Genomic DNA, 12,851 nt, shown 5'->3' on the forward strand with positions numbered 1-12,851 from the left:
GTTTTTCGTCTACCTACGTTGTATTACTTGTCGATGTAATTGAAGTCATTTTTTTTTTTTTTTCGTTTGCCAGCAAATACAATTATTATCCGTTTTTTCACAATAGCAAAAGTTGCTTCATTTAAAATGCTGTATCTCACAAACTAATAATCAGACAGCTGTCAATATATATGTTTCTTTTGAAGGTTGGTACTACCTAAAATGATACGGATTTTATTCTAGTGGCGCCATCTCATAGAAACGATACGAACTTTTCAGCCCAACTTATTTTAAAAATAATCCGTCACACTCTTCGATCAATATCTTGAAGGTCTAAGATCTTTCAAACACTTTTTTAAATATCGTCTGGATAAAAAACAAAATGTCGAATTTTTTTTTAATATTAGTATTTTTTATTAGCATTGTCTTTTAATGGAATTGTCTTCTATTATATATTTGCTATAGTTACTAACTGACACCTCAAACGACCACAAATAATTTTGCTCTTCAACCTAAATTACTGGAAAAAGTCCATTAAACTTAAAAATACTTTTTTATTACAACACATTCAACAAAAACCTTATTTGTCAAAGATAACAAACAAAACGGCAACTAAACAAAGGTAAAATTTAATATTTTATGTAGAATGCATTTGCGGCCATGCTTGGTCGCGCGCATGCTTTGAATAATCAATTCAACGGGTCAATGACTATTGGTAAAACAATACAACTTTGTGATATCAAATCGCAAGAAAGACACATATACTTTAGACTTTGTACGAAGTTTAAATTTTAAGTCAGTGTTTGTCAAAATGTAGGACTTCATCATTACAGCCTATACAGTCCACTGCTGGACATAGGCCTCCACAAGTTTACGCCAAAAATAACGTGAACTCGTGTGTTTTGCCCATAGTCACCACGCTGGGCAGGCGGGTTGGTGACCGTAGGACTTAATCTAATGTAATGTAATGTAATGTAGGACTTAACCTAAGCTATTCATAAAAATTTAACTTCGACTGAACATTGGCATTGACAGTTGCAGAAAGTTTGCTTTAAGCTCCTGGGTCATTTATTCGTCTCTCGCCCCAAATATGGGGGTAATATATAGCTATTTAAAAAAATAATATATAAATACTAGCTGACTCGGCAAACGTTGTCTTGCCGCTAAACGCTATTTAAAAATAAAAAATAGGGGTTGGTGGTAAAAGGGTGAAAATTTAGCGTTGTATGTATTTTTCAACGCCAAATCATAATAAAATAAAAAATAAATAATTAATCTAAAAATAATCTTTAAAAAATGAGGCGTGGACTACCCTTAACATTTAGGGGCATGAAAAATAGATGTTGTTCGATTCTCAGACCTACCCAATATGCACACAAAATCCCATGAGAATTGGTCAAGCCGTTTCGGAGGAGTTTAACTACAAACACCGCGACACGAGAATTTTATAATATATTAGATTTATATAAGGAATAACTGGTATTAAGTTGATCACCTTAGAGACAATTGTGTGATGAGCAGATATTGATATCAAACATAGTAAAATTAGTAAAAGAATAATAATAATAATTGAATTACGCATAACATTGTATTAAACCCGAAAAGAAAGATCTATATTATTATTTTAAATTTTGAAATGGTTATGTAATATTTATTTCTGTTTAAATAGGCACACTCCATACTAACTATTTTAACTCAAACTAATTTTTAAGTCTCGTTTATATTTATACAAATCTAAAGCTTTAGACTTCCGTTCCAGCGCCATCTAGTTAGTTTGCAATGTAATACTATCGATATTAATGTATGTAATGATTTGTAGTTTCTATAGTACACGCTAGGTGGCTCTGTTGCTCGACAAAAGCGTTGCACATCTTCGTGACGCTATTATTATTATTGCGTTTCATCCGTAAAATGTTACCCTCATGCGCCCAAAGTTTCACTTCAAAAAACTGAAAAATTAACATTTTTTGTTACAGCGAAAATCCGAACCGGTGATATTAGAATACTTCGAGCATGGTGACACTAACGCTGCGGCCGAGGACTTCCTGGAATTCGTTACTTCGATGAGGAGTCATTTGGTAAAGAACTAAAATTACTTTTTTTTAACACTAGGATGGCAAACAAATGCCCGTCTAAAATATTACGGTATTATCGGTTACTGAGGGCCTAAAGACGTCTACAACACCAGGATCATCGCTATCCATACAGTGCATCTTCAGGAGTTCTTGCTCTACCTTACCATAAGAATATAAACACAATACTAATTGAAAGCATTGTTATTTGTCTGTAATCTTCTGTAATGTTGATGTACTAGGTATTTCGCAGTCGGACTGTTCCTGATTTTGGGCAGTTACTATCCTGCTGTGCCCGACTTCATAAGACTTGATGTTGGAATTTTAGTTTATTTTTTAAGGTGGAACATGTCCCAGATGCCTGTATTACTTCTTGCTGATAGCCTAACAGAAATATTTTCCCTAGGTCTCACATAAAAATGTTGTAAATACTTTAATTGTCCATAAAGCTATACATTTTTGTTAGCTGAAAAATGCTGGTAATTTAAATACCTTTTTATATATTTTTTCTTCATAAAAGCAATAACCTATAATGTAGGTAGGTACCTTGTTAATGTTTGTCAAGAAAATTATCTATTGCAGGTTTGCGAAACAATTATAGAAATAGCTCTGGACCACAAACCGTCCCACTGCGAGATGGCATCCGTGCTAATCTCCGACCTCTATGGCAGAATATTCTCTGCTAAAGACATTGGCTATGGTGAGCTTCTATACCACTTATTAACCGACTATAAGAAAGGAGGAGGGCTCAAAAATTATACTGTATTTTTTTAAATGTGCATCATGACTACTGGGTGTACCGATTTTAATGATTATTTTTGTATTGGGAAGTTGGTGCTTATCATGTGGTTCTATTTAAATTTGAGCGGGATGATTTTAATTTGTATTATACTATTTGTCGAATTAAATTGAAGAGGTTTTTTTTTGTTTGAAAACTGACACTTTTGTAGTACTATAATAGTGCATATAAAAACAAATAAATGGACATTTCTTGTAAAATGCATTTTAAAAATAAACAGATGGACGTTTCTTGTTATGTTACTGTTATAATTTATAGTTAATCCCAAGAAAATTATAATTTTTAAAAGAAAATATACTAATATACTCTTTTAGCGATAAGACCGCCTTTGTACATCTTCCTCTAATTATACTACTTTTGTTTGTATCTTTTAATGGTGTGCAATAAAGAATATTATTATTATTATTATTAATATTATCAACTAAAGAGTTTATGTTTGTTTGAAGGCAGTAATGTCAGGTAGTACTGGTTCAAATTGAAAAATTATTTTTGTGTTGTATCCTTCATTTACTGGGGAATGCTATGGGCTATACTTTCTCAAAATAACGCGATTGCAATCGCGGGACACAAATAGTACATATATAAAAGTAAAATACAACTTCCAGCGTTCGAGCGTCTGCTGGACAAGCTCCCTGACTTAATCCTGGACACTCCGGACGCTGCTGTTCTGTTGTCCAACTTTATCGCTCGCTGTGTGGCCGATGACTGCCTGCCCCCTAAGTTTGTACAGACGCAGGCTCAACTAGACCTTAATCCTCCTGCCCGGTGAGTTTTTTTTTTAAATATAAAATATAAAAATGGTGAGCATGCAACATGATGGTCCACCTGATGGTAAACGGTAACCTCACACGTCACAGGAAAATAATACTATTTGGGAGCAATGTTATGCAGCTATAATCTTCTGTAAGGTAGACGTACTTCCCCAGACAGACCGCTTTGTACTATGAGCGTGATATTTCCTGCTTTACTTTTACCTAAATAAAATAACAGCAACGTTTACCATCTGATTATTCCATTGATTGTATTATTGTTATTGTTGCCGTGTGGTGTCGGCCGAGTAGAATAGCACCACCCCCTTTCTTCCTGTGGGGGTCGTAAAAGGCGACCGAGGGATAAATCTGGCTTAAAATCATCAGGGTCCTGGAGAAGGAAAACTTCATTTGATACACAGAATGGGGTCTCCGTCAATTCGTGACATAGCTCTAAAATGCGAAAGACTCCTGCAACCGAACTGGCTCAACACATATCGACTGGTCGTTCCTGTGGGCCTAGCCAGTGAGGTCGAGTGGGTGGCGCAGAGCTTAGACAACTCTGGCGTTTTTCTGAACAGTGGCCTAAGCGACACAGTGTCTGTCTGACACTGTCTAAATCGTCTACAATAGACGGATTAAGGCCAGTGATGATGTATCATTGAGAGGTTAAGGTAACTTGGAGAACGTGACTTATAGCTATGGATGAACTAGAAAAATACGTGACCAGTGGCGTTTTGGCGACTATACGCATGCAGAATAAATAGTACAGATTTTGCAGGTAGAAATGAGTAAATGTAACAACTTTTCTCGGATTTTATCAATCCAATCTGGGCATCTATAATATCTGAAAAAAAGGTTGTTTCATAATAATGACTTAAATTCGAGTAAACATTAAAAACCATTATATGATTAAATGTAAAATCTATAATATATATAAAAGCGAAAGGTCACTCATCACGAAATCTCCGAAACTATAACACCTACAAACTTGAAATTTGGCAGGTAGGCTCCTTATAAGATGTAAGCATCCGCTAAGAACGGATTATACGAAACTCGACCCTTAAGGGGGGGTAAGACGGGGGTTGGAAGTTTGTATGAAAGTCCTATGTTTTGAAGTAAGAGACTTGAAATTTAAAATGTAAGCTCTATAGATAGTGAAAAGGTGTCCAAATAATGTATCTTTAGAAATCAACTCCCTTTTGGGGTTAAAATGGGGGATGGTAGGTTGACTCACTCATCACGAAATCTCCGAAACTATAACAGCTATTAACTTAAAATTTGGCAAATATGTTCCTTATAGGGCGTAAACATCCACTGAGAACGGATTTGACGAAACTCGACCCCTAAGGGAATAAAACGGGGGTTGGAAGTTTGTATGAAAGTCCTATGTTTTTGAAGTAAGAGACTTGAAATTTAAAATGTACGCTCTTTAGATGGTGAGAAGGTGTCCAAATAATGTATCTTTAGAAATCAACTCCCTTTTGGGGTTAAAACGGGGGATAGTAGGTTGACTCACTCATCACGAAATCTCCGAAACTATAACAGCTATTAACTTGAAATTTGGCAAATATGTTCCTTATAGGGCGTAAACATCCACTGAGAACGGATTTGACGAAACCCGACCCCTAAGGGAATAAAACGGGGGTGGGAAGTTTGTATGAAAGTCCTATGTTTTTGAAGTAAGAGACTTGAAATTTAAAATGTACGCTCTTTAGATGGTGAGAAGGTGTCCAAATAATGTATCTTTAGAAATCAATTCCTTTTTGGGGTTAAAACGGGGGATGGTAGGTTGACTCCCTCATCACGAAATCTCCGAAACTATAACAGCTACAAATTTGAAATTTGGCAGTAGGTTCCTTAAAGGGTGTAGACGTCCGCTGAGAACGGATTTTACGAAACTCGACCCTTAAGGGGATAAAACGGGTTTGGAAGTTTGTATGAAAGTCCTATGTTATTAAGGTAAGAGATTTGAAATTTAAAATGTATGCTCTATAGATGGTGAGGAAGTTTCCAACTAATACATCGTAATCTATATATATAAAAGAGAAAGGTCACTGACTCACTCATCACGAGAACTCAAAAACCGCTGGATGGTCCATCCATTCAGGATGGACAAAGATGAAATTTGGCAGGGAGGTAGATTATAGTTAGTAGACGTCCGCTAAGAACGGGTTTTGCGATATTCCACCGCTAAGGGGGTTTAATTGGGGTTGATAGTTTGTATGAAACATATACAGCAGCTATAAGTTCGCCTGAAAGGGTATTTGTACTGCAGCCTGAAAATAAAACTAAAAATGTGGTGTATAGAGAGGTTTTATAAAAATAACTATTAAATTATTCTAAATTGTGCGTTTGAAAAGGTTACTCAGAGTGATAAGAATTTCAAGTGACTGAAATAAAAAATAATTTGCGTTAAGCAGCTTAATTGTAATGCATATCTTTATAACCACGTGGAGGTAGCTACGGGCAACAGTTAGTGTAGTATAAAACAAAGTCTCCAAAAGCGTATGTGATCGATTCCTTCAAAATCTACTGAACGGATTTTCATGCGGTTTCACCAATGTAGAGAAGGCTTCAAGAGGAAGGTTTACGGAACGGCTAAGCCGATTTTGATGAGAGTTTCACTGGAATTTTACCGGGAAAACTTTGTGACAAACTGATTTCGCCGCGGGCACAGCTAGTAAATGTATATTTATGTACAATTTTCATTGTTTTCAGACAAGCGATACACAGGGCGGAGACGCTGCTCTCCATGAAGCAAGGTTTAGTTCGACTGGACAATATTTGGGGAGTCGGCGGTGGTATAAGGTGAGGCAAATGTTACACCGAATTTAATATATTTGAACAATATTTTATATCACATTATCATCACAACAGCCTTTCGCAGTCCACTACTGGACATAGGCCTCCACAAAAGTGTCTCATGTGTTTTGCCCATAGTCACCAACCACGCTGGACAGGCGGGTTGGTGACCGTAGGGCAGGCTTTGTCGCACTGAAGACGCTGCTGCCCGTCTTCGACCTGTGTATTTCATATAATCTCTTTATTTGTGTATTTTATTCTCTGTATTTGTTTATTTTATATAATCTCTGTAAAATAAAATTGCAAGTCTATTATTGTCAATTATTTTAGAACTGAAACTTTTTTCTATTGCTTATTGTTAAAAAATTTAAAAAAAAAATTATGTAGGTGTAAAAACAGCTTTACACTTGATATAAATAAAGCACTGTTATAGTGAAGTGGTGATTTTTTATCGGGGAAACTTAATGCCATCAAATCGGTCACCTATAATATTGAGTAATGATGATAGCAATGACATTGATATTCAAATAGGCCTAAAATAGTATTTTTTTTATATCACTAAGTCGGTAAACAAGTATGTTTCATCTCATGGTAAGCTATGGTAGTTACTGTAACCTATAGACATCTGGAACACCACGTTCATCGCAAGGTCATTTCAGACCCTACTCCTGATGTTTCTCAGGAGCTCTCTACCTTATTAACCACAAGAATATAATGCTATATTTTATGCACTTATTCAGTGTTCTTCTGTAATGTCGAGGTACTTCCACAGTCAAGTTCAGAATTTGAGCAGCATATTTTCTGCTGTGCCCTACCACAGTGAGAGTTATAATTATTCAATAAATGACCGAAATGCTAAAGACATCCAATACTGAGTATAACGTGCCCGTCCCCAGGCCGGTGAAGTCGCTGATCCGGCAGATCCAGCTGCTGCTGAAGGAGTACCTGACGTCCGGCGACCTGGCGGAGGCCATGCGCTGCGTGCGCGAGCTGGAGGTGCCGCACTTCCACCACGAGCTGGTCTACGAGGTGGGCGCACGCACTGCTTCCCCGTGTAGGAGGATCAGAGCTTAATCCACCACGCTGCTCCATGCGAGTTGGCGGATGTATTCCCTATTATGAGTAACACCGGGACCAGTCGACCAGTTGTCCAGAGGGTGGGGCCACTAGATATCTATCCGATAACTGGTTGGAACCGCTACGGGTACGCGACCCCGGACTACTCTAGCTGCTAGTGTCACACACCCCTCCCCGTGATCCGTGGTACTGGTATCCGTAACCCCAGATCCTTCTCTCACATAAATCCTTCTCACCTATCCTTCTTCTTACCTCAAATTTCCCAAGGAGGGTTGATGTCAGGCAGGCGGCCGGTCGTAAAATATACAAGCCAAATCACATTACAACATGAGCTTGGGAATTAGAGTATCATGTTGTGCCGACCCTACATAAGTGGGATAAGGGCAGGAAGATGATGATGATGATGACCGGGACCGACGGCTTAACGTGCTCTCCGAGGCACGGTGGGGAGACCCACAAGGACTGCACAAACAACCAGACCACGGAAAACACCTGTATGGCCAATACAAATGTTTGTCAATTGCGGGGATCGAACCAGCAATTGCCAACGCAGCGGCCACAAACCAGTGCTGTGACCGTTGCGCCAACACGCCGTCAAACATACAGGATAACCAGTGTCAGGGTTTTTAGTCCTGAGAATAGCTGAGGTCCCACCTTTTTGTGAGACACTGTTGCCGCGCTACTATCTTCTTTTATCGTCTATTTTTTGTTTTATTGTTTTGTTTTTTATTACTCACATATTGTATTAGACTTAAGACTTTGATTGTAATGCCTGCCTCGAAAGTTATATGTATATGCATATATTGTGTTTTTTAGGAACAGTGTGTTTTACAAATAAAGTTATTATTATTATATGTACACATATGCTATTTAACTCATCATCATCGTCACTTCAGCTTATCAGAGTCCACTGCTGGACGTAAGCCACTTTAAGTTAGCGCCGGACATCCCGGTTTACCGTAATCCTTATCCAGCCTACACTGGCAATCTAACCTGGATCGTTGGACCAGTGGGCCAGTATTCAACTGCATAACGCACATAAAAGATGAAGTGAAATTTGGAAATATATTCAAGTCGGATGTAAAGTAAGTGTCTATGTCCGCAGACGGTGCTGCTGGCGGTGGAAGCGATCAACTCGGGTGTGGAGGAACAGCTGTGCACGTTCCTGGCGGAACTGCGGCGCTGCGTCGTCGTCACGCCCGACCAGATGGACAGGGTTCGCACCGGCTTACTGGCTCTCAACTATTCGATGGCTCCTAAGTATACTGAGTCTACTCTACTTCTAATAACTTTATTTTTTTTGTTACATAGGTAGTTAGGATATGAAGTAAATGTTATTTATATCTTAAAAAAATGTAATAGTCAAAAATTGTCAGTTGACTCAGTATACTTAGGAGCCATCGTATTGATCTCCTCACACTAGCTAGACTTACTCTCAGCGCGGTCGAAATAGACGTGCCAGGTTAATAATTCGTATGGAGCTAAAAAAACTGGTCCTAAGCGGAACACATCTGCAAAGAAAGTTATTTAAGAGCTCAAACGGGTTACCATTTATCCCCGATATTTGTTAAAACTCTAAAAGTACTAAATAACACATAAAAGAGCGATTGGAGTCTCGTAATATGTTCAAGTGCAAACTTACTTTAAAATTATGATTACGCGTGCAAAAGCAAACCGGTCGTCCTCACCCGCATCAGATGGATATACGGAATTGTAAAAATATGTGTAGATGAATTTTTCAGTTTTCTTTTTTTTTTTATTAAATTATTTTTTATTATTTTACAATTTTTCTGAATCTGAATATGTTCACTAAGCGCAAAACTCTAAAACGACTGGACTTTAAAGTTTTCTAATACTTTGCAGAAAATTCTTACGAAACCCAAAAAGACGAAATTTTTGCAACAAAATTATTAACTTTCAACTTAACATGTTCGGCAGTTCAAAAAGCAAGACAATGAAAGCAGGTCAGCTAGTTAAAAATTACGTTTATTTTCTATACAAAGATGTACTAACAATCCCGCGTCCCCCAGGGATTTCTCCGCGTCTTGGAGGACATGTCTGACATAGTATTGGACGTCCCTCTCGCCTACATAATGCTGGATCGTTTTGTGGAGCGCTGTACGGCGCGCTTTCGACTTTCCGACCACGTGCTAGCTCGTATGCCCACCAGGTAAGCCCTCCTTACAACTTAGTCATAGGTGATGAGTTGATACAAGACACAAGGAGCGTGTCCATCAAGTATTACTGTACTATACATACACAATACTCAAGGAGCTCACACGTTTGACCCTGTAATTTAACACACATTCGCTAGGTCAGAAGTCTGCATTTTATATATTGTGTACCTGCAAAGCTCACTTTGACGACACTATGCAAGTGTCCGCCAGGTGAGATCCTCTCCAGTAAATATTCGTCATACTAGAGGAGTTCAGGAGTATTTTTGGCACAATTTATGTGTCCGCTTGTTTAAGACACCCTCCTACCGTTGAGACTCGAAAGTGCTTGTCCACTATAGATGAGTCACCCAGAATCACGACCACTTGAAATGTTCAGGCATATGTCGCATGCATGTTCGCACAATATCCATGCCCACCTAGCGGGACCCTTCACGCCGCAATTTCACTTTACGTGATGAGCTCAAGTGCACTGGTACAATAGGCGTGCCAAAATTATAAAAATTGCGCAAAATAATTTACAAAATAAATTATGCAGCCTATATTAATTCGAGTTAGTATGTTCAAATGCTATATTCCCAGCTTTATTTGAACTTATCATTAAAGGGGCAGATTTATCAGCATTAAATTACTTATTACACCCTATCGCTAGACATAGGCCTCCACAAGTTCGCGTCAAAAATGACGTAACTCGTGTGTGTTGCTCATAGTCACCATGCTAGGCAGGCGTGTTGGTGACCGTAGGGCTTACCTTAATTACTTATTAACTATACCTACCCTTCAAAAAATTCATAGAACTTGTGTCGATTCATAGAACCTGTGTGTGTGGATCCTCCTTTCAGACCCGAGAGCCTGTCTGGGTATGGGCCTTGAGGCTCACCTCCTTACCCGGGCTTACTTCACCGCGGCACGTTGCCACTGGAATCATGCCGTTTTGACCAGATGAGCCAGGGTCCTATAACCTTTAAGATTTTCACCTGGTAATCTTAATATAACCTATATCTTTTATTAATATAATTATTGTTTTTATTTACAGAGGTCGCAAGCGTTTCGTTTCCGAAGGCGACGGTGGCGCCATAAAGGACCACGCGCTCAAGCTGAGAGAATAAACCTGCGCTACACACAGCCACACACAGATCTCAGCGTAATAGTATTACAAAAACTAAATTTTTTTTCAAGAGCTGACGAAACTGCAAAATTATAAAAAAAAACATTAGACATCTACAATATTCACTGAAGCGTTATTTAAAAAAAAAAAGTAGACTTGTCTATGATTATAATTTATTCTACTGATGTAGTTTATGTTTTTTATGTTTCTTATAGTATAAAACGCGTTAAAAATGTGAGAAATATTTGTAATTGTATTCGCCAGCGCTTTTTTATTATTATTTTTTTACAAAAAAGTTTGTAATTTAATTGAACATACAGATAATAAATGGTATTTTTAGAATTACTGCAGTCTGTGATGTGCTATGGCGCAAAAAATTTTTTTTTTCTTCTAGTAAGCGGCGTTTTGCAGGATTTATTTACTACTATTATAATTATATAAGCGGTACATGTGACTTTGTTCACAATTCCCATCCATGAGAAAAAGATAAAGCAAATACGCCAGCTTAAATTGAGACAGTCGAACATATGTTATACTCTGAGTTTCACATTACTTTGGACCTAATACTAATTGAGTTTTTATAAGTGTTACAATTGTTAAAAAAAAGATGGCAACACACAAGCAAAGGAAATCGATCGATATTATTACTTTTATAATAGTGATAAGAATTCAGCAAAACGGCGCGTTCGCTTTTAAAATATAGATATAATTTTAAGTTTGTGTACAATAACGTTCTGACGACATTTTAAGTCGTTTAATAGTTTAGGATTTTGAATATTACTATACGGGGGTGTTGTGGCGCAAATTATTGTGTTAATTTTCTTTAAAATTCCTATTGAGTCATCGCTGGTATCCTCCTGTGTATGGATATAGAGGATACAAGCGAGAGACATTAAATTAAAACACATACACTACATACATTTATATGCTATACAAACGGTAGTAAGGCGCAAGATAGTTTTACTAAAACTACTACTATATTTGACTAATGTTTTGTGTATAGATTAGAAATTGATTTATTGAGATTACAACACAGCTGAGAGCATTTTTCTCGAAAGTGTAGAAGCCCGACTGGGGAAGTGCCTTGGCCTTACAGATTACAGACATTACCGCTTTCAAGTACTGTTGTGTTCCTGTGGTGAGTGAGGTGTCCAGAGCTCCTGGGGAAAGCTTTCGCCTTCCATCTGGAGAGCTTGTTTGACATCATAGTGGTATAAAAAAATGTATGTGGTTTAGTGTATATCTAATATACACCCAGTCAGAAATATTATTGAACATTTAATAAAAATAAGATAAAATTAAAATATTAAAAAGTATATCAACAATTTGCGACACAATGCTTCATCGAGGAGGTCTCGGTTATTTCTTCATAATTAACAACGGGCAAATATCAATTTTATTTTATATTTTAAGATACATTTTTGCCTTTATGTCAAAAATATCTTGTCTGTTCATAGAATCGTGTCATGATGATGATTGAGTGGTCAGTCATTGGATTTATGACTTGAAAGGTTTAATCGTTGACTTCAGTGATTGTGTTAAATTATAGTACAAAAATAATTATGTACAAATTTTTGTTTAATTATGTGTGTATACATATATAATGAGGATTTGCGATGTATTTAATCAATACGCAAAATTATATATATATATATATATATTTATATTTATATTTATATATATATATATTGCGTTTCTAGAAAAACCATTAAAGGAAAGAAGACATTCGGTTTCTTGTCAAGAAAAGCTAGTAAAGGAAAGAAGACAGTCGATTGCTTGTCAAGAAAAGCCATTTAATATATATATATATATTACTAAAGCAGTGTCTTGACAGAAATATTAATTTACTATAATAAGCTATGAACATCTCACTGCTGGGCATAGACTTACTTCATCTAAGAGAAGGCTCAGAGCTTAATCCACCACGGTGTCCCACGGCGGGTGGGCAGATAATAAGCTACATCGGTTTTTTAATCTGTATTTTTGACGTAAAAGCAAAAACTTAAAAGTGTTTCTTTATTTTATTTTTTTACTATGATCGGGGAATCCCCGGTAAACACTTGGTGCCTGTTAAGGACTGGATGCGGT

General features: G+C 37.2%; 1 protein-coding gene across 1 annotated transcript in view; it reads left to right on the top strand.

Moving 5' to 3' along the window:
• The window catches only part of LOC123667075 (programmed cell death protein 4), a 33,648-nt gene extending 22,540 nt beyond the window's left edge, over positions 1-11,108 (top strand). Inside the window, exons 3-10 of the mRNA XM_045601069.1 lie at positions 1,956-2,057; positions 2,634-2,751; positions 3,456-3,615; positions 6,321-6,410; positions 7,301-7,433; positions 8,587-8,697; positions 9,512-9,651; positions 10,692-11,108. Coding sequence (XP_045457025.1) covers positions 1,956-2,057; positions 2,634-2,751; positions 3,456-3,615; positions 6,321-6,410; positions 7,301-7,433; positions 8,587-8,697; positions 9,512-9,651; positions 10,692-10,764 — 927 coding nt within the window. The 3' untranslated portion in view covers positions 10,765-11,108. The remainder of the gene's footprint in view (positions 1-1,955; positions 2,058-2,633; positions 2,752-3,455; positions 3,616-6,320; positions 6,411-7,300; positions 7,434-8,586; positions 8,698-9,511; positions 9,652-10,691) is intronic.
• The last annotated feature ends 1,743 nt before the right edge of the window (positions 11,109-12,851 follow it).

The sequence above is a fragment of the Melitaea cinxia genome, chromosome 27 (assembly GCF_905220565.1).
Source record: "Melitaea cinxia chromosome 27, ilMelCinx1.1, whole genome shotgun sequence".
Taxonomy (NCBI): domain Eukaryota; kingdom Metazoa; phylum Arthropoda; class Insecta; order Lepidoptera; family Nymphalidae; genus Melitaea; species Melitaea cinxia.